At 43.7% G+C, this 27,315-nt stretch overlaps 3 protein-coding genes across 6 annotated transcripts; all 3 read right to left on the reverse strand.

Moving 5' to 3' along the window:
• Positions 1-196: 196 nt before the first annotated feature.
• LOC139797585 (UDP-glucuronosyltransferase 1A1-like) lies at positions 197-27,246 on the reverse strand. Of its 4 annotated transcripts, none has more exons than XM_071747109.1 (5): positions 26,323-27,246; positions 4,119-4,250; positions 3,784-3,871; positions 2,485-2,704; positions 197-1,240 (listed from the first exon to the last, which is right to left on the reverse strand). In XM_071747109.1, exons 1-5 carry the CDS (start codon positions 27,166-27,168, stop codon positions 943-945), a joined length of 1,584 nt encoding a protein of 527 aa, XP_071603210.1. In that variant the 5' UTR covers positions 27,169-27,246; the 3' UTR covers positions 197-942. The 4 variants fall into 4 exon arrangements, with proteins under 4 accessions (XP_071603210.1, XP_071603211.1, XP_071603208.1 ...); XM_071747110.1 differs by lacking the exon at positions 26,323-27,246 and adding an exon at positions 12,234-13,153; XM_071747107.1 differs by lacking the exon at positions 26,323-27,246 and adding an exon at positions 8,437-9,344.
• Positions 9,916-16,752, reverse strand: LOC139797588 (UDP-glucuronosyltransferase 1A1-like). The gene is made up of 2 exons (XM_071747111.1): positions 15,843-16,752; positions 9,916-10,091 (listed from the first exon to the last, which is right to left on the reverse strand). Exons 1-2 carry the CDS (start codon positions 16,701-16,703, stop codon positions 10,035-10,037), a joined length of 918 nt encoding a protein of 305 aa, XP_071603212.1. The 5' UTR covers positions 16,704-16,752; the 3' UTR covers positions 9,916-10,034.
• On the reverse strand, positions 18,753-19,707 carry LOC139797589 (UDP-glucuronosyltransferase 1A1-like). The gene has a single exon (XM_071747112.1). It carries the CDS (start codon positions 19,664-19,666, stop codon positions 18,785-18,787), a length of 882 nt encoding a protein of 293 aa, XP_071603213.1. The 5' UTR covers positions 19,667-19,707; the 3' UTR covers positions 18,753-18,784.
• Positions 27,247-27,315: the final 69 nt, after the last annotated feature.

The following is a 27,315-nucleotide window of genomic DNA, read 5'->3' on the forward strand; positions in this document are numbered from 1 at the left end:
TGTGGCAGCCTCAGGATGTGACCTCAGCAAGCACCATGTCACCAAGCAACGAGACAGTAATGCTGAGAATTGACTTTTGTGCACTAAGGTAGCTTTCACACCATGGTGCATTGAGTCTTTCCCTTCTCCAACTCTCTTTCCCCATGATTGATGAGCATCATCCCAATATCTCTGGAGTTAGAAAGCACAGGAGCCATTATTGTTAGTATTGGGGATTTATTTATAGGGCTGGGAGTTGTGTCTTTCCCTGAACAAAAGTAAATTCCTTTAGCAAAGAGTAAATCAGTTTGGTTTTATAAGCACTGCTTACAAAGATCTCATCACCTAACAGGTAAGCTCCAGAGACAGCACTCTGCCTTGTGGGGAATTTGGATAAATCACCAGTGGCTCTATAACAACTTCCCTGCCAAAAACCTTTACTATAAACAAGCACAAACCCCCCTTCAAGGTGTTCTTCTGGCTTGGCTTAAGTGATGCATGTTGTCAGTGTAAAACATTTCCCCCTTTTATAACAGCAGTTATACAAAATTTCAAAGTGCTTGATAAACTTGTCAGTCTCAGAATACATCAAATTTGGTCTCCTAAAGCCCTTGAAGCAAAATCTTATGAAATCCTTACATATCTCCATTGCCTATAGAGGTTAAAGGAAATGTTCCTGTGAGTCCTCTGTATACCAAGACATGGCAGCCTAGAAGAAGCCTAGGGCTTCACATTTGTATCTTCTCAAGTGACTGGAGATTTCCTATAGAAATTACTTTTAACAACCAATTCTTAATTAAGAAAAAAAAAAATCATCTGAGTGAAAGAATCCCTCTTGTGGTGCTAGTTTAAAATAATGCTATTATTCCTTGACTGAACACCAGCAATTATTTTAATGAAATCTGAGGTGTTCTCTGATCCTTCTGGTCTGGAGCAGAGGCCTTTTATCACTGGTTTCATCTGCTAGTGGGACTTTGGTTTGTTTGGCTTTCTTGTTCTTCCTTTCTTAGAGCAGCACCTGCGGCAGCAGAACAGGCAGCACTTCAGAGAAATGAAGAGGAAGAGGAGCACCACAGCAAGGAGGAAGGCAATGACATCCAGGGAGTGGTACTGGATCCAGTTCAGGTCGTGAGCAGCAGGTCGCAGGTGTGGGGCACCTTTGTGTCTCATTACAAACTCCACCCAGTACACAGAAAGGTCCAGGGGGTGGATGGGTCTGTCGAGGTGGAGGTCTGAGAGGCGCTGGATGTTCTCTTTGTACCTGCCAAGAAAAGACATCGGGTGTTTTCAGTTCCCTGGGCTGCTGAGACTGAGCCCCCAGTTATCTGATGGCCCCTGGGGGCTCCTCTGGTGGTGTTTTCTACCATCACCACCCCACGAGAAGGATAATGGCAAAGTTACAGGCCCAGAAAAGTGCCCTTTTCAATGACAAACAAAGGAGAAAAGGTATTAGAAAAAGAAGCAGAAAATGGGATGAAGGGTGAAGGTCACTGACTGAGATGTGAGACTGGATGTAGAAAAGCTGTCAAGCTAAAGAGCAGGGTGCATTAGTACTTTGTAGTATTGCTGTAAGAATAGTGGTTAGGAAATGGGCAATGAGGTTCTGTTTTTCAGAAACGTGATGGGTAAGAGGATGCCAAGAACTGGGAAGCCCACATGAGAGTGGGGAATGGGAGAGGGAAAAAGGAGGGTATGGCTTAAAGCTCCCCTTGGCTGTGATGCCTTCAGACACCTAGGGCACGTTTGCTGCAATGTCAGGTAGTTCCCTGTGCCACCTCAGCCTATCTGCACATATTCCTCCTGCTCCATGCTGGAATTGTCCACCCTTGCTGAGCCAGTCTGCAGCTGACTGCTCATACATCTCTTTAGGAGCACTGGGGTGGGGAGGGGGGAGAAATTACTGAGAAAAGTGATCTGTAAAATAAATGACTGATAAGAGCTATCCTGCCAGCTGGAAGGCAATGCTTTCTGATGCAGTAGAGCAAGAGGCACTGCCACTTGTCTGCTTCCTCCTGTTGCTGTGCAGACAGCAACTCAGGGTATCCCTCGTGCAAAGAAAATCATCCAGGCAATTGAGGCTTTCAGCCTTTTCAGTGCTCCCCATTGACTGATGTCTCCACTGAGTTAGGGAAGGAAAGCAGTTTGCCACATATCCCTTCACAGGGTGCCTTTTCTCCTGTGGTGTGTCAAAGCCATCTACATCACTGCCTGGTAAACTTGGCTTTAAACAGGTGACACATCTTGTGCCAGGTTGATTTCTTCCATTGCACTTATACCCCACCTTCTCTGCTACCTCCATCCTTTCACATTAGTGATTATAATCCCAGGCAGTGAGAAGGATGGTGCTGTTCCAGGGACAGGACAAGGTTAACCCTGGGCAAGCACCAGCTCCTCAGTGATGTAACCCAGGAGGCATGACTAGAGTAGATTAGTATTCTGTTAAGCTGAAAGCTGGAGTGCTGGTGTTACACAACGTTAGAAGAAGAAAGCTATGCTGTTACTGACTTTTTATCATTAATAACTGCTTTCAGGGCAGTGGAGAGATCCTTGGAAGTAATTTCAAGTATATTCAGTGTCAGTCCTGCTCCCCGTGACTCTACTCGCTTGGCGTTGTCCATTTGGTCTCCAAACAGTGGCATCAGTACCATGGGCACTGCATTGCATATCCCCTCATAAATACCATGAGAACCTCCGTGGGTAATAAAGGCACGAGTCTTTGGGTGAGCTGTGGAGGAAAGACAGACTTGCTTAGCTTTTTGGTTTGTTAAGTCACAGTAACACATCCCTAGGGAAAAAAAAACACAAAAACCCTCGTACAAAAATGGCACTGGTAGGTATAAATTAAGACCTTTTGGCTGTAATGTGAATCATTATTTGTGGACAGATTTGTCTGCAGAGGACAGGACATTACATGGGATTGAATGAAACTAGGGTTGTAGAGCTCTGTCCTAGTTTGGGTAATCTCTGGAAAGCCTGGGATAATCCTCCAAAGCTTCTCAGATTTTACGATGAAATCAGAACCAAGTGAGGTTAAGGAGGATGTTACCATTGCTTGCTTTTTCACCAGATCTCCTATTTGCTGATTTTGCAGATCTCCCCCAGCTGAGCTGTATTTTCTAGCCAACAATTGCACCCCTGGCAGTAGCATGTAAAATTTTACCACTTGAAAAGCCCAACAGCCTGTCTGGAAATGCTTAATCGGGGTTTCATTTCAGTTCAGTAGACAAAAACATAACAAACATCCATGTCTGGGTTATGAGACTGGATAGTCAGAGATGGAGACCCCCATTTTTGACAGCAAGTGTAGCCAAATGTTGGAACACCTTTCCAAACTGTTCTTTAGTAATTTGGCAATTTTGAAATTGTAATCAAATACATATTTAAATCACAGAGTCACAGAATCAACTGGGGCAGAAAGGACCTCTGAGATCATCAAGTCCAACCCTTGATCCACTGCCACTGTGGTTACCAGACCATGGCACTGAGTGCCACATCCAGTATCTTTTTAAGGATCTCCAGGGACAGAGAATCCACCACCTCCCTGGGCAGCCCATTCCAATGTCTGATCACCCTCTCTGGAAAGAATTTTTTCCTAATATACAACCTATACCTCCCCTGGTAAAGCTTAAGACCATGTCCTGTTGTTTTAGATGAGCTCTGGTTCAAACAGTGAAGGGTGTAAAGTATTCCTATGACCCACAGTGATGCAGGGGGTCAGCAGAGATGATGCTAACAGGACCTTCCCAACAGTATTATCAGATTAAAAGGAATACACTGGTATCACTCAAGGTATCTCAGACCTACCTAGCAGATCATTCTGTGGCAGCCACTTGACAAGCTTTACATTCTTTGGCAGGTTGGGGGGGACCTTTCCCGTGTATCTCCACAAAACCTTGTAAGGGAAGTAACCACAGTGTCAGTTCTCAGCAATTGCCCTCTTCCTCAAAAAAGCACAGCTAAAACCATGAGCAATGCAGAAGACCTGCTCCACCATTCAGAGCAACTGGGGTCATAGTTTCTTCTGGCATCAGGGAGCAGAGAAGGGACGACCAAGGACACTGAAAGCTGAGGGTAATCCCGTGCTGTGTGTGGGAATGGTGTTGAACTGGAGTGCTGGAAGGGGGAGAGGGAAACCATACCGTTTGAGGGATTGTTGCCAAGGCATCTGCAATTTCTCTGGCTTGCTTTATAGGAATGTCAGAGACCATGGAGCCCAGCGAGAAGACAACGATGCCGTGTTCTCCAGAGGCGTCCACAATCTCTTCAAATTCCTGCCAACAGAAAGCACAGCCTTAGCCCGAGTCCCTTCCAGGTCATGTAGTTTCTGTCATGTTCCCCCAAAAAACTGTATGGGAAGGTAATAATGTGAACAGTCAACATAAAATTAGGATCAGGCAAATTTGTTATTTGTAAGAAAATGAGTCCCAGTGGAAAAAAAGGGCACAGGTGGGTGGAGAAAGTTGTTAGAGGCACATGAGTGTTTTCAGGATTTGAAGCCCGAACAGAGATGAGAAAACAGAGAACAGAGACATGAGAAAAAAGTTATTTTAAAACAGTCATGTAACAAAGCCTGCAGCTCAAAGGCATTGGTTTCTGTGCAGTAAAAAGGATGCTGTTCCAATCCCCAGGGGAACATGTGGTTTATTTTCAGTTATTGCAAGTTAGATGCTCTGGATTTAGAGTTGATGCTCTTCTTTTCAGACCATGCAGCTGCAAGAGAGAATTAAGATTTCTAAAAGTCCTCTGACAGCAGATAGCTCTAACTTCAAGTATCTGGGTTTACTTGGTCTGCTTTGAGTGTGATAGTGTTGAAGCACTGCCACTTTTAAAATTTGTTTTGTTTGTTTGTCTTAAATAAAAGAAGGACTAGGAGATCTGTCACTAGAATCCAAGTACAAAAAGACTCTGCTGGAGCATTAAAACAGCTGAAAGGTTGGTGTAAAAATCCTATGCCACAGAAAAATACTTGGCAGAGCCAGGAAAGGAAAGACAAAACTAGAGGGAATTGTTCCAGGCATCATAGTTAAGTAAGTATTAAAATAAAGTAATTAAGTAAGTAATAAAATAAACTGAATATTCCCATAAGCCTGGCAATTGAATTGTTGTCTCTAGGGTCTGAGTGAATATTTAGCACTCCATTAAGTATTTTTGTAGCTGACCAGAGTGTCGTGGCCCTTTGCTCCAGACTGGATCCCAAAGAGAAGGAGTCATCAAAGGTTCAGAGATAGCTACAACCTGAAGAGCAAACCTTATGCTCTCCCGGAGGCAGGCAAGGTGAGATGTAAGTCTAATTTTAGGGCTTGGTTCTGTTTTACCAGATTTCTCTGAAGACACACAGTGAATTATGGCATCATAGATGTCTGCATGGGAACTTGGGCCTATGTTCTGTATGAACTCACAGGCACCTGGGAACTCCCCAAATCCTCCCCAAATTACAAACATGCTCTTGGTGCAAAATTGTTTGGCAGTTCCTGGTGCAGCAAAGCAAATGCAGCTATTTCAGGATGTATTGAACTCTGTTTATTGTTTTGTGGGACTAGTCACATCAGTTTTAGTCTGCTCTTTAAAATGTTTTCATGTGCTAAGATCTGACTTTCTGCCCAGAAACACCACTACCAGCACGAAACTTTTTGTAATCCTACTTTGGTAACAGGTGGGTTATTTTACTGAAGTCTTTTTAAACCAACATCTGCTTGTATCTGTGGGTGCTATAAATGACCTTTATGAAACACAGGTAGTAGTCACTTACGGAGAAATAAAGCACTAAAAATTTGGAGGGTTTCTTAGTAGAAAATATCCCATATTTAGGAAGTTTGGCATAGTTCAAGCAAAATATAGTTGCAGTCTAGATCTAGGACAGAGTATTTTATACAGAATAAGATCTCTTGCTGCTTCACTGGGGGTGTGAGGATTTCATTCAGGTCTGCCACTGTCCTGCAGTGCCACATTCCTGCAGAAATGGGTCATCTGCTCAAGGGCAGAAGACCAGTGTATTTCTCCAGTTGCATTACCCCAGCTAGAACTGAACTTTGGAAAGAGGTAAACACAACTGAACTAGTGGAATAGGCACCTGGAAAATACTGAGGGAAAAGCCCAGCTCTTCATGCATGCTTGTCTGGGAATCTGGAGGCCTGCCATAAAATCATCTACTAATTGCACAAGGGGTGCAGAGCTTTCCTACACACTGCAGCCTCACTCCTTCTCCTGTTACTTTTGTTACTGCTGGGAGATCCATCCAATGATGAACAAGCAAGTGCAGTTGTAGCTAAACTAGGCAAGAAAAGGCAACTAACCTGGGATAATGGTTTTTCCCGAGTGCAGCTTATGCCTCCAATCAAGACCATGTTAGGCATTAGGGGCCTGGGATACTCAAACACAAAGTCATATTTCATCAGCCAAATAGACGTGTGACTGAACAGCTCAAGCAATGTCGCCTCTTGGTGCAGGAATTCTTTGATCAAATCATCATAGGGTGAAAAAAGAAAGCTACAAGCCAGGGAACTGCTCAGGCTAGCCAGGAGATTGCGCAGGCGCTGGAGGAATGCCATGTGGTCTGTATAGTGAGTGAAAAACCTGGGAATATAAGATGGAGGATTTGGGCAGCGGGTCGCGTGGAAGTCCAGGCTGCACGGCAGGCCCCGGACCAGGTACACAGAAGGTAGGGAGAGATGTTCAGCCACTATCTGTCCACATGGAAAAAAAGGATCCATAAAGACAGCATCAAAATTGCTTTCTTCAAGATATTTGATCAGCTCTTTGTTAGACAGAAGACGTTTGCAAGAATCAAAGAACATGGCTGTAATGTTTGCCATTTTTGAGAATTTTTCCCAGAAGGGTTGAGGTGTGAAACTCCTGTGGCCCATCTTTTTATATTCCGCCTCCACATACTCCTTGGTGTAAGACACAGAGTATGTTTTCAGGGTATAATGCGCTGAGGAGCCTATCCTCAAACTTATCTCTGGAGCAAGCACCACGATTTCATGTCCCCTCTGGCTGAGCTGCTCCACAACCAGGCGTAGGCTGAGCCAGCGGCTGCCATCGATAGGTACAACCAGAAGCTTTCCCCCTTCAGAAAAAGTCCACGGGAGCAGGAAAAACACAGTCCAGGAGGCAAGGGATTTCAAGCCTGGATCAGAAGAAGCCATTTTCCTGGTGCTGTCAGAGAGGTTTTAAACAGCTGCAGGGGATGAGGAGCAAATCGTGGAGTACTTTGCACTTTAATCTAAACGAAGGTAAGTGTTTAATTTTTAACTGTGTGTTTGTGGGCAGAAAGGAGAGTAATTTTTAACTGTGGGCAAAGGTTGGGTTTATCATCTGTGCACACAGTGAAGGCCTTAAGCAGCCAGGGAAATCTGAATGCTTGAATTAACGTGAGAGGATTCAAATGCTTGAGGGAGAAGTGTCAAGCAGTTGGCTGCAGGTCCCACTGAAAGGCTCAGCTGAGTTATGAATGGGAGGTAACTCGTGGCCAAGCAGCCACTGCCTTCAAACACCCAGCTAATGGTGAACTCCCTGCCTTGAAACTGCTCTGCTGACTGGACACAAAACTCAGAATGAAAGTTTGACTTTTGGATTACCCTGTGTTCTCAGAGACTATACAAGAAGCAATGACTGACAGAGATTTGATATCCAGTGTGTTGATAAGGTTTATCTTCTGATATGCTTCTATATTGCACCTGTTACCAGGTGAAAGGCCTGAGTCTACAGTAGTAAACATGATGTAACCTGAGCAATCACTTCTGATGTTGCAACTTGACCATGGGCTGAAAAATGGAATAAGCAGCAGGCAACTGCATCATTTGCACTGCACACTAGAGAGATTTTAACGGGTTACGGAAGGAAGATAAATAGTTTGAATCCTGAGGGCTTCTCCCAGTCACCCTCTTCATTGCAACTTCCACGGCTTTTACTTAAATCTAGAGCTCCCTCTGCTGTCTTGGACTGCACATTTTGCTAAGTTTTAGTGTGTTATTCGTGCACTTCATCAGTCTCTACATCACAGTGTGTCTGGGAATGGCCACAGCATTAATTCCACATTTCCATTTTTTGCCCAGTTGACTCTTCTTCAATTAATCAATGTTCCATAACTGTTAGAGATATTAAATCATGCCACCTAGAATTATTTTGTCATTTATCTAGATAATGCAGCATAAATGCCATGCTTGTCTAATATTCTGGTGTCACATTTACAACAAGCTGAGCTATACCTAGGCATCTGCATAGCTTAGACAAGTTCACCTAAGTTCTCCTGGAGAGAAACTCTTCAGCTGCTTTCAGTGCAATTCTTCTGATCATCTATGAGAGTCTGAGATTCCCACTCCCAAATCATGCTGTCCTAGTATTTGATCACATATTGCCTCAAACACAAATACTACTGTCGGAAGCATTACAAAAAAAGCAAATCTTAAATAACTGCTAATAAATGCTGCAATACCCTCAAGATAAACAAGGGCAAACCTTTGATAAAGGATTCTTCTGCTCGCAGTTGATGCCTCCAATGTAGACCATGTTTGGCATTATTGGGCGTGGATACTCAAAAACAAAGTTGTATCTCATCAGCCAAATGGATGCTTTGCTAAACAGTTCCAGTACTGTTACTTCTCTGTGAAGAAACTCAGAAGCTAAGTTCTCATATTTTAAATAAAACAGATAGCAAAGCAACTGCTCTGAAATCCCAGCCAGGAAGTTCTTCACACGCTCCACAAATGTCATGTGATCTGAACTAAACACAAAAGTCCTTGGTACATAAGAAAAAGGACTAGGACACTGGCTGGCTTTGTAGTCTAAGGTACAGGGAAGACCACGCAGGAAGTACACTGAAGGGAGGGAGAGATATTCAGCAACAATTGGCCCACAGGGCAACACAGGATCCATCATAATTGCATCAAATTTGCTGTCCTGGAGGTACTTCATCAATTCTTCATTATACAAGAGATGACGACAAGAGGAAGAGAACATGTTTGTCACTTCCGATAAATTGTTGAGTAAAAATGTAATTTTTTCTAAAAAAAAGGGGTTCTCAAGACATTTTTCACCAATAGAATGGTAGAATTTATCCACAAACTCCTGCGTGTAAGGCACCGGGTATGTTTTGATGGTGAAGGATTGTGAGGTTTTCATGAGCAACGTGGCTTCAGGAATCACTGCAACAATTTCATGCCCCCTCTGCCAGAGTTTCTCCAGGACCATACGCATGCTCAGCCAGTGACTTCCATCCTGAGGCACGACCAGGAGCTTCCCACCTTCTGCCAAATTCCAGAAAGAAAGAAAAAGAAGCAGCCCAGCGTGAATCTGGTGTTTCCACATAATAGTCATGGGACTGTCAGCTGGAAAAAAAATGAGCTGTTCCTTCTTCTGACAAGGAGCATATAAAAGCACAAACCAGTTGTACCTCATTTATAACTTGATGGTCTTTAATTTTTACCTCTACAAATTGTTTGCTAAGATAGATTGTTGGAGTACAAAGATCATGTTCTACATTGTGCTCGAAGAGTGATAAGAAGATAAGAGTGCTACCAAGGGATCTAAAGCAAGAAGCATTTCCATGCATTATGTTATCATGAATGATTCAGAACAATTCACAGGGTCTTTGGTTAGCAGAGTTAGCAGCTGTTTGTGAAGGGATTTTTCTGGATCAGGGTTGTTTGAAGTGAGTCGCTGTGCACTTGTCTGTCTTGTAACAGATGAAATCAGGAGTGCTGCATCCCAACTTCCATGGCCACTGAGCTTCTCCAGAAAGCTTGTACCATAAGAAGTGTGTTGCACCTTTGACATCAAAAGACCTAAACCTTCAACTTTCTCTTTTCACCCTTGCTCCAGGAAGGTGCCTGGAGTTCACACACGATGTCCTGCATGGCAAGCAGAAACCAGCACACCAAGCAGTGGTGTCACCAGAGTTTGGGTAACACATTAACCAAACACCTTTTTTATATAAAGATTGACACAGCAGAATATGTGGTCCTTGCTCAAGAGGGGCCATAACAGATTGTAGGTGAGAAGCTATGGGCCAAATGTTTTATGAAGGTTCTTATTAGTAGCTGCTTTTCAAAAGAAGTTTATAAGTCTTCCTGTGGTATAAACCCAGAGAAGTCCCTATTTGAGTCCTGTACTTGCTAGAAGAAGGGGAGAACAGTTTCTGAGCTGCTTCTGCAGGTGCTATGATAAGATTTTTAAGGGAAAAGAAAAAAACAAACAAAAAAACAACCCCACATAACAAAACTAAACCAAACCAACCAACCAAAAAAAGAAACCCAAGCCCCCCCAAAAAAAAATCTGACCAAAACCCACCTCAAGGCTAGCGGCACACTTGTAGAAGTTGTGTCACTGGATTTTGAGTGGCACACAGACACCATTTCAGGTGTATATGAACTTGGAGACTGAAGTCCAGTAGGTGAAGAGCAAGTTCAGCCCATTCCAAAGGCAATAGTGAAAGAAGGATATCTATCATCAGCAAGTAAAGCTAAAGTAGAAAGTTGGGTGTAATGTACCCCTTATTAGCTTCCTAAAGTCATTTTTTATCTACGAAAAGAACCTGCTGGCATTGAGGGGCAGATTTTGTGTGTGTGTGTGTGCATGGTGTGAACAAGTGCTGCCTTTTGTTTGATCTAAGCTTGCTGTTGCCTCATTTCAGTGTTAGTTATAAGTATTGGGAGAGACCACAGATCAGTTCCCCTTTTGCCTTCTCAGGATTTTAGAGGCCTCTTGTCACGGATTCTCTGTCATTCTTTTCATTGGCTTAGCAATACATTTTATTCCATCTCTGCTTTTCTAGACTGACTGCCAAGAATGAATCCTCTTAAAAATGGTCCATTTTTATTGTATGAGATACAGCTTTTCCTGAAAAATAAGACCTATTTCACTGTTTTGCAAAGCCAGTACCTGTCAAGCTTACTTGACAGGAATAGTTATTTCTAAGACCAGAAGCTCTGATGTTACTCTATAAACAACAAAGTATATTTAAATGCAAATTAAAAAAAAATATTAACTAAATCCAACATTCATTGTACAAGATTAAAGTAAGCAAACTTACACTTTATTTTTATTATACCAGTTGATACTTTAAATAAGAAGCATCACTGGTGTGGGATACGCAAAAAGAATGCCACATGCTGGAGAAATGGATCCTCACGAAGGTCAGCAAAGGCACAAAAAAAGTTCTGCTGCTGGGATGGGACAACCACCTGCCCCAGGACAGGCTGCACTCCAGCTGGAAAGACAGCAGCTCTGCAGGAAATTACCCCAGAGTCCTTGTGGACAAGAAGTTGAATAGAAGTCAGCAGACTGCCCTTGCAGCCAAGGAGGCAATAGCATCCTGGGCTATTAAAGCAGGAGTGAACCCAGAAAATAAAGAGAGGTGATCCTTCTCCTCTGTTTAATATCTGAGAGACATAAGAAGACACGTGCCCATTTTGGGGCTCTCCAGTACAACACAATGACATACTGGAGCAAGTCCAAGACCCACAAAGATGGCCAGGAGCTGGGTACCGTGACAGAGAAAAAGAGGATGAGAAAGATGAGCTTGCTCAGGATTCAGGAGAGAAGGCACAGGAGATCCTATCGCTGTCTCCTTAACAGGAGACCATAAAGAAGAGAAAGCCACATTCTTCTCAGAGATTCAGTTACAGTAGAAGGGGCAACAGATACATGCTGCAGCATGGAAAATCTGCATTTAATACAATAATAAATTTGATATAACAAAGTGTTTTCATTATAAAGGATATAGGAGATATTCAAAACTTGACAAGACATAGAATGGAACAGCTTGAACTAACGGGACCTACTTTACTTAGAAGGTTCACTGGGAGGCCTGCAAATGGCCTCCTAAACCACAAGGATTCAAAACATAGAGAATTCTTCTTTATAGAAAAAAAGACAGGGATGTAAAGAAAATCAGCAATGACAATTTAGACCACAGGATGAGTGAAGGCCACCTTAAATTAATGTCTGCCTTGCACCACATCAGCAGCCCTGAGTAAAGAGGATCTGAGCAACCTTCTCTAATGTCAAAGCTCGCTTTGAGCAGAGGCACAGAACCAATGGGGAGATTCACAGGTTTAATTCAATACACAGTACTTTCTCTGTCTTTATATTGTGGTATTCGGGTGCCTTCACTGAAATAAGTGACCTCTTTGAAAAGCAGAAGCACTTTGAAATCCTTCTGCTATCACCCACCTGTCTAACAAAACTGTTGTTACAAATTTTCACAGTATATAAGAGTCTGCAAGAATGACAACAAAAAACAGAGCATAACCCACCTGAGGCAGCTTCTTGTGAGCACAGTTTACTCCTCCAACGAAAATCATGTTGGGCATCAGAGGTCTGGGATAGTGTAAAACAAAGTCTATCTTCATGAGCCAGATGGAAATGTGGCTTAAGAGATCTGTTACAGTCACGTCACGCTGGAGGAACTCAGAAGCCAGTTTTGCATATGGTTGAAAGACAAAATCACACAGAAAAGAATTTAGGAAGTCAAATAGGAGATTCTTCACTCGCTGGAGAAAGCTCATGTGGTCTGAAAGGTCTGTGAGCAGCCTGGGGACATAAGAAGGGGGGTGGGGACATCGAGTGGCTTCAAATTCTAAACCACATGGCATTTGCTGCAAAAAAGCTATGGAAGGAACTGAAAGATGCTCAGCCACGATCTGCCCACAGGGTAGTATTGGATCTGTAAAGACTGCATCAAACTTACTCTCCTCAAGATATCTGACAAGCTCTTTGTTGTGCAGTAAGTATGTACAGGTAGACAGGAACATGGCAGAAGTATTTTTGGCTCCTTCATACATTATAAGAAATCTTTGCAGAAGAGATCCTTCTTCAAATACATTTTGGCTAGTTTTCCAGAAAGCGTAATCCAGCTCTTCCTGTGTTAAAGGGACTGGGTACTTTTTCATAACAAAACTCTTTTCTGGTTTTATGTATACATTTATCTCAGGTGCAACGACAACGATTTCATGTCCCTTCTGGCTGAGACTGTCCAACACTTGCCTCATGCTGAGCCAATGGCTCCCATCCAGTGGCACCACCAGAAGCTTCCCAGCAGCAGCCAAACCCGGCAGGACCAGGAGCAGAACCAGCATGGCTGTGACATGCAGGTGAGCACTGAGCACTGGGGCCATTTCTGCAGAAATCTGGTGAGTGCTGCCCAGAGAGAAAACCCCTGTTGGCGCTGAAGTAGTAGCTCCAGCTCTGTGCTTTTAAACAATCTGTGCTACAATTTAACTTTTGATCCTTGAACATATTTATTTGCTGTCTGTTCAATGTGTAACCATTCATTTGATAAATAGCTACTTCGCAAGTACTAAGTTCAAGTAACTCCGCACTCTGGTGGTGTGTAGTGGATGCACATGAAAATGCCTCTGTGTTTCTAATAGATGAACAGTAAAGAATGTCCCAAGAAGGAAGCAGGGATGTTTCTGGCTGGGACTGCACTTCTGATAGTCTCACTGTGTCAGAACCCTTTGCAAATGCAGGAGTCTGTCACATCAGCCTAGCAGAGGCCACTAAGGCTCACCTGAGCCTCCCACCCCTCTTTTTGAAGACTCATCTCTAGGAGGCCAATGGCCCCATAGCAGATGAGGAAGAGCTGTTCAGGATGGTTTCTGGACTGAGGAGATTGATGAAGATGGAAGCACGACAAAAATTAGATGTTAAGCATCATGGAAGCACTGTAAGCTCCTGCAAAGGAACACACAAATGAGAATTTTGATGAAGTTCCTCCATAAGACGATAACAGCCCCAAGAGCTGGACTCAGAATAACCCCTTGAGGCTGGTGCAGAGTGTGCTCTTTTGTTATACAGTGGCTGTGCCCACCTCCAGCATGAAAGCTGAGGGTGTTGGAGGATAGAGCTGTTCCCTCCTCATCCTGGGAAGATTTCTTCTAGAATGACTCTTCCTCTGAGACCTCCTAGATGGGAAAGGTCCATCCATGTCTTCCTTTGAGACCAGTAGTGGGTCTATCTCCTTGCTTTTTTTCCCCCAGACGTTTAGTGGGAGACCTGTTCTTCCAGATGTAGGTCCAGCTATTTCAGCCCCCTCTGCCTGTTCTCATTTGCAAGCACACAAGACCCATGACTCCCATCTAGCAGCAGCACCAGCAGTTTCCTGGTGTGGGGAAGGGACCTCAGAGAGAATTGGCTTTGCAGTGATTTGAGATTAGGGAAGAAAATAACACCTTCTCAAACAAACTGTGGGGAGTGATGCACAGAGAAGCTCTTGTTCAGTTCTTGTCAAGAAGTTAAAAGCATTTCATTAAGAGCAATGTTGGTGTTTCCAGCAGAGCATTGCTGGCCTATGATCTGCAAAACAAAGGAATGTTTCTTCAGACAAATAAAAGAATGACTGAAAAGCTCTGCACTGTCAGATCTAACCAAATTCATGAATTAAACTGCTGACCTATGACAGCCTGCAAATCAAGCACTCTGGTGACTGATGGCACATTCCAAACAAACATATCTTTTGAGTGTACCATATTCCAAATCACACAAAAACTTTCTTAACAGAAAAACAAAATGACTCAGGAATGGAGATCAAGCTTTCCATGCCCCTTTGGGGTGAGCAGCTCCACTGCTTGATAGATGCTAGGACAGTGACTTCTATTCACTGTGTTTTGTAACAGGCTTCTCCATCCTGGGGCAGAGCTGGAAAAGAAGTCCTGATGTAAACAGGACCCAGGACTGAGAAAAAAAGAAGCTTCTTATCCATATCAGTGAAAAACAAGAGTCTTGTGCCATAAAACAACAGAAACATTCCTTTTTCTAAAGAGCACTTGGAAGCTACAGGATACTAGTCCTAAAGAAGATATTTGCTGTACCTCAGACACTCATGAGCTCAAGCAGGGCAAAATGCATTGTAAAAGGTAATGAAGCTGAGAAAACTGGGTTTGTTCAACACTGAGAAGAGAAGGCTTAGGGGAGACTTTATTACAATGTGCAAGTACCTAAGGGGCAGCTACAAAGAAGACAGACTCCCTATTTACAAAGAGTGACCTGGACAAGACAAGGAGCAATGGGCACAAGTTGCTCCTGGGGAGATTCCAATTGAATGCAAGAGGAAATTTTTTCATTCTGAGGACAGACACACATTGGAATGGTCTCCCAGGGGAGGTGGTGGATTCACCCACTTTGCAAAGCTTTAAGTCTCTGCTCGAAAGGGTGTTGAGACATCTCAAATAAACAGTAATATTAGAAGGACTGGACCAGATGATCCTTGATGTCCCTTCAAATATTTACTGAATAATTGAAGAACAAGGGCAAGTGTGGAGTCTTTCATCTGGAAAAGAACAACCCCAAGTACCACTGTACACCAGGGACTGAGCTGTTGGAGCAGCAAAGCTGAAAAGGACCTGGGGGTGCTGGTGGATGGAAGGATGCCCATGAGCCAGCAATGTGTCCTTGTGGCCAAGAAGGCCAATGGCATCCTAGGGTCAAGAGAGGTTCTCCTTCCCCTCTGCTCTGCCCTGGTGAGGTTGCAGCTGGAATATAGTATCCAGGTCTGGGCCCCTCAGTTCCAGAAGGACAGGGAACTGCTTGAGAGACTCCAGTGCAGAGCAACCAAGATGATGAAGGGAGTGGAACATCTGCCTTATGAAGAAAGGCTGAGGGAGCAGGGTATACACTTTGGAGAAGAGGAGACTGAAGGGTGACCTCATTCATGTTTATAAATATAGAAGGGGTGAACGCCAGGAGGATGAAACCAGGCAGAAAATAGATCGTGAGGTAGAAAGCAACAGAAAAATAATTTCTTTCATAACTGATTGTCTACATCAGCCCAAACAGGCATTTGATTCCCATCTGCAATACAAAGCTCCACCTCTGTAAACATATCAATCCATCTCAGCAAGAATTTAAAACAGAGCATGACCCACCTGAGGCAGCTTCTTGGGAACACAATTCACTCCTCCAACGAAAATCATGTTGGGCATCAGAGGTCTGGGATAGTCTAACACAAAATCTAACCTCAGGAGCCAAATGGAAGCATGGCTTAAGAGATCTGGAGCAGTCACGTCACGCTGGAGGAACTCAGAAGCCAGTTTTTCATATGGTTGAAAGGCAAAATCACACAGAAAAGTATTGGGGATTTCAAAGAGAAGGTTCTTTACCCGCTGCAGAAAGCTCATGTTGTCTGAAAGGTCTGTGAGCATCCTGGGGACATAAGAAGGGGGACTGGGACACCGAGTGGCTTCAAATTCTAAACTGCATGGCATTCCTCTCAAAAAAAACACAGAAGGGACTGCAAGATGTTCAGCCAGGATCTGCCCACAGAGTAGTACAGGGTCTGTCAGGACAGCATCAAAGTTACTCTCCTGGAGATACTGGATAAGAGATTTGTTGTAGAGTAAGCGTGCACAGTTGGAGATTGCCATATCAGAGAGTCTTTTCATATGTTGGTATATTTTAAGAAATCTTTCCAGAGAAGATCCTTCTTGAAGTGCATCTTGTAAAAATGCCTGGAAATGTTCGTCCAGATCTTCCTGAGTAAAATTGACTGGGTGGAATTTCATAACATAATTCTCTGATGGTTTTATATGCAAGCCTATCTCAGGTGCAACAACAACAATTTCATGTCCCTTCTCTCTGAGACTGTCCAACACTTCCCTCATGCTGAGCCAATGGCTCCCATCCACTGGCACCACCAGAAGCTTCCCAGCAGCAGCCAAACCCGGCAGGACCAGGAGCTGAACCAGCATGGCTGTGACATGCAGGTGAGCACTGAGCACTGGGGCCATTTCTGCAGAAATCTGGTGAGTGCTGCCCAGAAAAGAAACCCCTGTTGTTGCTGAAGTAGTAGCTCCAGCTCTGTGCTTTTAAGCAATCTGTGCTACAATTTAACTTTTGATCCTTCCAAGTATTTACTGTGTGGTAAATATATAATCACTGAATTGATATAAGGCTGGCTAACGAGGAATAGAGTTCAGCAGTGCACCTGGGCAGGTGATAAATGTGGTGAATGCACCAGATAAGGAAGAGCTTTGGCAGCAATGCTGCCTTCAAGCAGGAGCTACCAAGCCACTACTGGGGTTGATTTTGTCCTGAGAGCCCACACAGCCCTCAGCAAGATGAAATCCTGCAAGGGCTCCCTGCCAACAGAGACACTGCTCCTTAGCCTGAGAGTCCACAGCCTCCCACATCCCTGATGATTCCAGCTTTGGAAATAGCCATATGAAGGAAAAGACACATTCACTGACAGACAAAGAAGAGAGAAGGGTGCAAGGGTGCCCAAGGACAGCCTTCTGATGTGCACTTCTCTGTAAATAGCAGACCCTGCTAAACCAATTTCCACAGTCATATGGGTTGCACCCGACTGCTTGGCTTTGACAACCTCTGAGACTTGCCTGCTGTTCATGCATCATTCACTCAGGCAGAACGTTCCACATTATTCTATGCAAAATGATTTGAAGTAGACATCATGAGAACAGCATCAAGCACATGGAAGAGAAGGTTATCAGCAGTCAGCATGGATTTACCAGGGGGGAATCATTCTTGTCTCATCTGACAGCTTTCTGCGATCTTGTAACTGAATGGGTACTTTTTGTACAGTTTCTCATGACATCCTCTTGAGCAAGCTCAGGAAATGTGGGATAGAAGAATGAGCAATGAGATGGACTAACAACTGGCTGCACAATTCAGGTGAAAGACTGGTGATCAGTGGTGCAGAGTCCAGCTGGACACCTGTAACTAGGGGAGTCCTCCAGGGACCAGTGCTGGGTCCAGTCCTGTTCAACATCTTTATCAATGACCTTGATGAGGAAACAGGGTGTCTTCTTAGCAAGTTTGCTGATGACACAAAGCTGGGAGGAGTGGCTGACACCTGTGCTGCCATTCAGAGGAACCTAGGCAGGCAGGAGGGTTGAGCAGGGAGATGTTTAATGAATTAGAAGAAGGGCAAGTGTGGAGTCTTTCATCTGGGAAGGAACAACCCCGAGTACCACTGTACACCAGGGACTGAGCTGTTGGAGCAGCAAAGCTGAAAGGGACCTGGGGGTGCTGGTGGATGGAAGGATGCCCATGAGCCAGCAATGTGTCCTTGTGGCCAAGAAGGCCAATGGCATCCTGGGGTCAAGAGAGGTTCTCCTTCCCCTCTGCTCTGCCCTGGTGAGGTTGCAGCTGGAATATTGTATCCAGGTCTGGGCCCCTCCGTTCCAGAAGGACAGGGAACTGCTTGAGAGACTCCAGTGCAGAGCCACAAAGATGATGAAGGGAGTGGAACATCTTCCTTACAAGGAGAGGCTGAGGGAGCTGGGACCCTTCAGCTTGGAGAAGAGACTGAGGGGTGACCTCATTCATGTTCATAAATATGTAAGGGGAGAGAACCAGGAGGATGAAGCCAGGCTCTTTTCAATTATGTCCAATGACAGGACAAGGGGCAATGAGTAGAAGCTTTAGCATCAGAGTTTCCACATAAATATAAGGAAAAAACATTTTTCACTGTGACGGTGACAGAGCACTGGCACAGGCTGCCCAGCAGGTTGTGGAGTCTCCTTCTCTGGAGACATTCAAAGCCCACCTGGAGGTGTTCCTGTGTGACCTCCTGTAGGTGACCCTGCTCTGGAAGGGGGCTTGGACTTGATGATCTTTTGTGAAGTCCCATCCAAGCTCTGACTTTCTTTGGTTTCTGTGATCAACTGAGCATAATTTACAAGTGAAAGTCATAGCTGCCCACACAGAAAATAGATCGTGATGAAGAAAGCAACAGAAAAATAATTTCTTTCATAACTGATTGTCTACATCAGCCCAAACAGGCATTTGATTCCCATCTGCAATACAAAGCTCCACCTCTGTAAACATATCAATCCATCTCAGCAAGAATTTAAAACAGAGCATGACCCACCTGAGGCAGCTTCTTGGGAACACAATTCACTCCTCCAACGAAAATCATGTTGGGCATCAGAGGTCTGGGATAGTCTAACACAAAATCTAACCTCAGGAGCCAAATGGAAGCATGGCTTAAGAGATCTGGAGCAGTCACGTCACGCTGGAGGAACTCAGAAGCCAGTTTTTCATATGGTTGAAAGGCAAAATCACACAGAAAAGTATTGGGGATTTCAAAGAGAAGGTTCTTTACCCTCTGCAGAAAGCTCATGTTGTCTGAAAGGTCTGTGAGCATCCTGGGGACATAAGAAGGGGGACTGGGACACCGAGTGGCTTCAAATTCTAAACTGCATGGTACTCCTCTCAAAAAAAACACAGAAGGGACTGCAAGATGTTCAGCCAGGATCTGCCCACAGAGTAGTACAGGGTCTGTCAGGACAGCATCAAAGTTACTCTCCTGGAGATACTGCATAAGAGATTTGTTGTAGAGTAAGCGTGCACAGTTGGAGATTGCCATATCAGAGAGTCTTTTCATATGTTGGTATATTTTAAGAAATCTTTCCAGAAAAGATCCTTCTTGAAGTACCTCTTGTAAAAATGCCTGGAAATTTTCATCCAGCTCTTCCTGAGTAAAATTGACTGGGTGGAATTTCATAACATAATTCTCTGATGGTTTTATATGCAAGCCTATCTCAGGTGCAACAACAACAATTTCATGTCCCTTCTCTCTGAGACTGTCCAACACTTCCCTCATGCTGAGCCAAGGGCTTCCATCCACTGGCACCACCAGAAGCTTCCCAGCAGCAGCCAAACCCAGCAGGACCAGGAGCTGAACCAGCATGGCTGTGACATGCAGGTGAGCACTGAGCACTGGGGCCATTTCTGCAGAAATCTGGTGAGTGCTGCCCAGAAAAGAAACCCCTGTTGTTGCTGAAGTAGTAGCTCCAGCTCTGTGCTTTTAAGCAATCTGTGCTACAATTTAACTTTTGATCCTTCCAAGTATTTACTGTGTGGTAAATATATAATCACTGAATTGATATAAGGCTGGCTAACGAGGAATAGAGTTCAGCAGTGCACCTGGGCAGGTGATAAATGTGGTGAATGCACCAGATAAGGAAGAGCTTTGGCAGCAATGCTGCCTTCAAGCAGGAGCTACCAAGCCATTACTGGGGTTGATTTTGTCCTGAGAGCCCACACAGCCCTCAGCAAGATGAAATCCTGCAAGGGCTCCCTGCCAACAGAGACACTGCTCCTTAGCCTGAGAGTCCACAGCCTCCCACATCCCTGATGATTCCAGCTTTGGAAATAGCCATATGAAGGAAAAGACACGTTCACTGACAGACAAAGAAGAGAGAAGGGAGCAGAGAGGAGCAGAACCAGTGTGGCCATGTCTTGCAGATGAGCACTGAACACCAGGGCCATCTCCAGAGGATTCCATGGAGTGCTGTCCAGAAGGATTATCCACACCTCCCTTATTTTAAGCAATCTGTGCTCTTGTTCTCTACATTATATTTCAGACTTATTTGCTGTAAGTCAAATGTATAATCATGGATATGCTAAAGACAGAATAACAGCTCTTAAAATTTCAGCCAGCTTGGTAGATGTTAATCAGAATATCAGGTAGACTGGGAAACACCCAGCTGTGTATTGGAGGACATTGGGATTTAAGGAAATGAGGGATCCTTCAACAAGTCCTCTGCTCAAAAGTGCTGATTAACAGATCATTAATTTTCCAACAAAGAATTTTCAGTGTAAGAAAATCCCTCCCCTCTTGCCAGTCCAAATAATTTTTGATATGTAACAGATTAGAAAAATATTAATATTTCATAAGGAAAATAATCTTTTTTCTTTATCAGTTTTATATCTTAACGCTTTAATGAAAATGGAAAATTTGCTTTTAAATTTAATTTACCTGAAAGACCTCCTTTTGGAAGGACAAAATGTGGTCTGGAAGGAGAAATTATATGGGTATGCTTTTTGCCAGATATATTTAAAACTGGATTAGCAACTCAGAAATGCCTTTCTGGATTAGTCTGGGAAGAGCATGCCTCAGGGCCATGGAAGCAAACACTAATGCGCAGGCAAGATTTGCATACAGTCTTCCCTAATTATGATAATTGTTGCCCCAAACCAATTCTTACCATACAGTAATTTACTCTGGAGGTTGATGGTATGCACCAGATTTTTTTTAAGGGCATTTACTGAACTACATCATCCATTGGTACAATCTTGTGGGGAAACTTTTCAGAAGGCCATGTAAGCTGTTGCAGACGGCTTGGTGATGTTTAGCGGCTACAAAAATCTCCCACATTTTTGCAGAAATTGCAGAAGAAATCCATGTGGTGAAAGGATAAGCCTAGACTGACAGAATAACCAGAACATTATCTCCCAACAGATACTTTATAACACTTCACTGATGAAGTATCAAAGGATGGTTCTATTAACTGATAAGATTCATTGTTTTTAAAAACCAAATGTGACAGTAAAAGAAACAGTTTCAGGTACTGATACCAATCTGGCAAACAGAAGAAGCAGAGCTGCATGCTAAGATGGGGAGCACCCTCACTGGTGGGTATGTGCCTCACTAGTGAGAATGCAGAGATAAACTACTTCCCTCTAGCCCAAAGAAAACAATTGTGTAAGCAAAAATGCCTAGATCCTACTAATGTTACAGAAGAATACCTGCAAGAGTGGGAAAGAATTAAAATCAACCCAGTTTTTCACCAATTTTCTTTGTCCTTACAGTATGTACGTATAAATTCCTCAAATTCACATATACAATTATATGCACACAAAGTATTTGCAAACAACCTTTTGCCTTCAAACCTTACCAAAATTTATCAAGGAAATCACTGACCTGAGATAACTGGTTTTTCTTTCCACAGTTTCTACCTCCAATGAAAATTATGTTAGGCATCACTGGCATGGGGTACTCAAAAACAAAATCCATTCTTTTCAGACAAATGGATCCATGGCTTAAGAGCTCCTTCACTGTTACTGGTCTGTGGAGAATATCTGAGGCCAAAAGTTCAAATGGAAATAGGCAAAATTGCAAAGAAAGGATTCTGGTTATTTCAGAAGTAAGGTTTTCACACGCTGGATAAATGTCATGTGGCCTGAGTTGTCTGTGAATGTTCTTGGGCCATAGGAAGGGGGGTCTGGACACTGGGTAGCCTGCAAATCAAAACTGCAGGAAAGTCCCCATAAAAAGAAGACAGATGGGACAGAGAGACGCAGAGGCAGTATTTCTCCACATGGTGCAACAGGATCTGTGAAAACAGCATCAAATTTACTCCCTTTAAGATAATGCATCAGATCCTTATTGTGCAGGAAAGTGGTACAGGAGGAGACGTAGAGATCGGAGATGACTTCAACTTTTTCATAGTGCATTAATTCTTTGAAGAAGGAGTTTTCTCTCAAAAAGATCATTCACAAATGAGTGCCTGCTTGTTCCCAGTTCTTCCCTTGGTAAAGGCACTGGATATGTTTTGAGAGTGTAACATTCAGATGCTTTCACATTCAGGTTTACTTCAGGTGCAACAATGATGACTTTGTGCTCTTTGTGGCCAAGGGCCACCAGTGCTGAGCACGTGCTGAGCCAGTGACTCCCATCCATGGGCACCACCAGCAGCTTTCCACCATCTCCCAAGCAAAACAGGGACAGGAAAACCAAAACCCCAGCAGAAGCTAAGTAACTGGCTTTCCTTCCATGAGCCATGTTCCTAGAAATCCCAAGTCTGTTCATCTGCCCCGACCTAACAAATTTTAAGTAGACCCGGGGCCCCCTGCCAGAGTCTCACATTCTCACTTAATAATTCAGCTTTTCCAGCAAAACCAGTCACCAGGAACCACTCAAGGAATTGATGAATGATTTAAGGAATGCAGTGGCACCTTGGGTTGAGCAGACCTGAGCCTGGTATCTGAGGCTCCCTTGGGCTGGGTCTTTCCTGATAGTTTCCATGTATTGATTGATGTTAGATTGAAATTAAAATCAAATTTGTGAAAACAAATCCCAAGGTTTTGGGTAGTGCTGGCACTTAAAAGTAACTGGGCTTGCTAAAAGCAGGTGTTAAAGTGCTCTTTCTTTCTTTAGTTCTTTCGTGCTTTCTTCTTTCTTTCTCTCTTTGTCTCTTTATTTGTCTCTTTCTCTCTTTGTTGTAATTAGGTTGTAGCTTCAATATACTTGTGAAGAAAGCAGTTGCATTTATCTTGTTGAGTCATGCAGCCTATTGATAATCTTCTAGTTAATGATTCACAGATTTAGGCTGTGAGCTGGTGAATCAGGTTTTTTGGGGTTTTTTTTCCCCTTCATTGTTTGTAAAGCCAAATGCAGTGCCCCTGCCTGTGGTTACATGTAATCTGAGGTGTGTGTTGAGAGGCCAGTTTTCCTTTGAACACTGAAGATCTCCAGTGACTCAGAAAGTCTGCTGCAAACAACTGCAACACCACGGTGACAAGTGAAAGCAGGAATCTCCAGTGTCCATTGACACCCAGCAAAGATGTTGTCTGTGTTTTTGCTTGTACAGGGAAAATAATGAGTCAGAGTTTTTCTTTCTCAGTGTTAAAATACTTGAATTTTGACTTAGAGTCGGTTTGTTTTTTGTTTGGTTGGTTGTGGTTTTTTTATTTGTGTTGTCTGTTTGTTTGTCTTGTTGTTTTGCTGTGGTTTGGTTGGGGGTTTTTTTGTTTGATTTGGTTTGAGGGTTTTTTTGGTGTCTCTGTTTGTTTGGGTTGTTTGTTTCTTTTTTATATAGCCATGGGCATTTTGTACAGTGAAGAAATGTAAATATTTTGATTTCATTGATGCAAAGAAGCAATTCATTGAGGATAAGCACCTCAGGAAAAAAACTTCCCACATGTCCACCTACAGCTTCCATCCAACCTCTGACCTTATCAGGCATAAAGCTAAGTTGCAAAGCAGGAGTTCACTGTTGTACCCCAGATAACCTAAACCAGTAACATGTTTCTAATTGATGAACTCTCGAGTTCATGGCCCATGGAGTTCATGACTGAATCGGTTCATGAACTTGGTGGGACCAGATTCTTCTTGGCTTTAAATTGGTGCAGTACAAAGTGGTGGTGAAAACCTCTTATCATCAAGGTTTGTAAGTAAGTGGCTGGGCAGGTGCCTTTGGGATACATTTTGCTCCTCCTGGGCACTCAGGCACCTCCATAACTAGTGCAGCTTTCTTTCATGTGCAGTTTCTGCAGGCTCATTCTCAAGCCTGCTGGGAAAGAACCTGCAGAGAACTCCCAGACTACAAAATGCCATTTGTGAGCCAAAAAATGAAAGAATGCCTTGCATATAACATTATTCTAATATTCTAATTTATTGTAATTTTCTTTATATGCCTTATTCTTAATCAAGTTCCACGGACTCTGCATAAGCAGTATAAATAGTATTTCAATGTGCTATCTTGGACCTTGTTCTCACCAACAGGGTAGGGCTGGTGACCTACTGGAGGCTCAGGGACAGCCTTGCCTGCAGTGATCATGAAGCACTTGAATTTAAAATCCTCAGGGCACCGAGGAAGATGTGTTCCAAGTGTACAGCCCTGGATTTAGGCATGCAGGCTTTGATTGCTTCAGGGATCTGCTGGCCAAAATACTGTGGGACAAAGCCCTAGAGGGAAGGGGCTCCCAGGACATCTGGTTGGTATTCAAGGATCACCTTCTCCATGTCCAGGAGCAAAGTATACTGACAAAGGAAGGAATGCTAGGAGACCTGCCTGGATGAACATGGAGCTCCTGGACACACTATCACAGAAGAAGAAACTCTACAAGGAATGGAAGAAAGGACAGCTGGAATGGGGGGCATATAAGGAAGCTGTCCAAGCAGCAAGAGACCTGGTTAGAAAAGCCAAAGCTCAGTTAGAACTAAATCTAGGGAAATCAAGGGGAATAGGAGAAATTTCTATAGGTACATTAATGGGAAAAGGAAGACAAGGGAAGGTGTGGTCCCCCTCAGAAAGGAAACAGGAGAAGGAGTGACAAGTGATATGGGGAAGGATGAGGGTCCCAATGACTTCTTTACCTCATTCTTCACTGGCAAGGGCTCCAGCCACACTCCTGAAGTCACAGAAGACAATGGCAAGGGCTGGAAGGAAGAACTGCCCATTGTAAGTGAAGATCAGGCTCCTGACTGTCTGAAGAACTTGAAAGTGTCCAGGTCCATGGCACCTCATGGGACACACCCACAGGTACGGAGGGAACTGGCAGATGTGGTTGCTAAACCCCTAACTATTGTATTCCAAAAGTCATGGCAGTCCAGTGAAGTCCCCACTGACTGGGAAAGGGGAAACATAACCCCATTTTCAAAAAGGGAAAGAAGAAGGATCCAGGGAACTATAGGCCTGTCAGTCTCACCTCTGTGCCTGGCAGTATCATGGGGCAGATCCTCCTGGAGGCACTGCTGGAGCAGAAGGATAATGAAGAGGTGATTTGGTATAATCAACACAGCTTCACCAAGGGCAAATTGTTCCTGACAAACCCTGTGGTCTTCTATGAAAAGGTCACAACATCAATAGACAAGGGAAGAGCAATTGACATCATTTACCTAGACCTGAGCAAAGCCTTCAACACAGTCCCACACAACATCTTGGGAACACTGGCACAGGTTGCCCAGAGAGGTGATAGTAACCCCATCCCTGGAAATTTTTAAGGCCAGGCTGGACAGGGCTCTGAGCAACCTGATCCAGTGGGAGGTGTCCCTGTCCATGGCAGGGAGGTTGGAACTGGGTGAACTTAAAGGTCCCTTCCAACCCTGAAAATTCTATTATTCCGTGTTTCTATGAAAAGAAACCTGAGAGAAGAAAGGAAAGAGCTCTCCAGCTCAAAAATGCTGTATCACAAGAGTGCAGAGATACTGGAGCAAAACTCAGAAGTGAGGAAGTAATTTCATAGGAAAGAGTCTTGTGTCCTGTTTTGCACCTGGAAACAAATGTTTGCTGCTACTAAGTGGTTTAGAGACTAAATTTAGTTATATGGTAACAATTAAACTTGGTTAAGGCATTTAGATTAGCTTTAGAAAATCTGCAGAACAATTCTGGTAAAAGCAGATGTAGAAGAGGTAGGAAGAGTTTTGCAACCAAATGTCTTTCACCAAATACATCAGCTTAGATGAATTCTTCCCATTTAAGCATGACTTTCATCTTTCACAGTGAGGTAAAAATGGGTCATTTTGGAAAACCTGTATCATGGAAAAACAACCAAACTCTGAGCCTAGAGTTAAAAGCAGAAGTCATCTCTGAGAACATGGTCTCTAGTGGAACATGAGTCAGGTGGAAGAAATATAGGTCAGACCTGATGAAAGTGGAATCTTTTGCTATGTGTTAAAAATCTTAACTAATTGAAATAAATTGCCTGCTTCCATCAAGGCTGTTTGATTTCAGCCTATGGAAAACAACTGCAAAAACCTGACTGTATGAAATGCTTACCAGAAAAAAACAAACCACAACTCAGTAGCACTGAGCTTCCAGAAATGCAGCACTCACATTTCACTGGCAAAATGTCTAATACAGAGAAAAGAGAACGTACCTTATTCAAGGGTTTCTTCTGAGCACAGTTTATGCCTCCAACAAAGATCATATTAGGCATTATTGGTCTGACGTACTCAAAGACAAAGTCAAATCTCAGAAGCCAAACAGATGCAATGTTCAGGAGGTCCATCAGGGACATATCTCTCTGAAGAAGCTCAGAGGAAAACTTGATAGCATCTGCATAGAAGCCATTACAGTATCCCAGCTCCAGGAAGGCAACCAGTGCATTTTCCACTCTCTGGAAAAAAGTCATTTGGTCTGAGTTGAAGGTAAATAGCCTTGGGACATAGGGCAGAGGGTTTGGGCACTGTGGTGCTTCATAGTGTAAGCTGCAAGGAAATCCCCTCATGAAGAACACAATAGGAAGAGACAAATAATGAGCAAGTATTGGTCCACACATGAAGACAGGGTCTGTTAGGATAGCATCAAAGCCACTTTGATTCAAGTACTGCAGTGTCTCCCTGCTGTTGAACAGGTCCTTGCATTGAACAAAGAAGGTACTGAAAACATGGCCTGAGACATTGTACAGTTCTAGAATGTTGAGAGGGAAAGGCCGACCCTTCAGGTGAGCTGCAGCATACTCTTCAAAGGCATTATCCAGCTCTTCCAGTGTTTGAGTCACTGGGTATGTTTTCACTGTGTATGCCTGGGATGCTTCCATCTTCCAGCTTACTTCTGGCATCACCACCACCACTTCGTGTCCTCTCTCACTGAGCTTCTCGACCACTTGCTGCAGGCTAAGCCAGTGGCTTCCAACCATGGGCACGACCAGGAGTTTCCCTCCATCTGTGAGGCCAGGCAGGAGAAGGATAAAAATCCAGGCACAGCAAAGCTGCGAAGTCATGTTCCTGTGCTCACAGTACTGACTTCAGAGAGTCTTCTCCTTCAGGCAATATAGTTGTGAAGGTGTTGCATTTATCTTGTTGAGTACAGGCTTTTTATAATCTTGTAGTTAATGATTCACTGCTTTGGGCTGAGGGTGTTTTTTTTT

The sequence above is a fragment of the Heliangelus exortis genome, chromosome 6, assembly GCF_036169615.1.
Source record: "Heliangelus exortis chromosome 6, bHelExo1.hap1, whole genome shotgun sequence".
NCBI lineage: Eukaryota > Metazoa > Chordata > Aves > Apodiformes > Trochilidae > Heliangelus > Heliangelus exortis.

What these genes read in the sequence shown, in the direction of transcription:
- LOC139797588 (XM_071747111.1), bottom strand. Translation starts at nt 16,703, where the DNA reads ATGGCCCCAGTGCTCAGTGCTCACCTGCATGTCACAGCCATGCTGGTT. An exon ending in TTCCCAAGAAGCTGCCTCAG is followed by an intron (nt 10,092 to 15,842) that starts GTGGGTCATGCT and finishes CCCTTCTTCTAG; the next exon opens with CAAGTACAGGACTCAAATAG.
- LOC139797589 (XM_071747112.1), bottom strand. Translation starts at nt 19,666, where the DNA reads ATGGCCCCAGTGCTCAGTGCTCACCTGCATGTCACAGCCATGCTGGTT.
- LOC139797585 (XM_071747110.1), bottom strand. Translation starts at nt 13,094, where the DNA reads ATGGCCCCAGTGCTCAGTGCTCACCTGCATGTCACAGCCATGCTGGTT. An exon ending in CTCACAAGAAGCTGCCTCAG is followed by an intron (nt 4,251 to 12,233) that starts GTGGGTTATGCT and finishes TTCTGTTGGCAG; the next exon opens with GAATTTGAAGAGATTGTGGA. An exon ending in TGGCAACAATCCCTCAAACG is followed by an intron (nt 3,872 to 4,118) that starts GTATGGTTTCCC and finishes TTCCCTTACAAG; the next exon opens with GTTTTGTGGAGATACACGGG.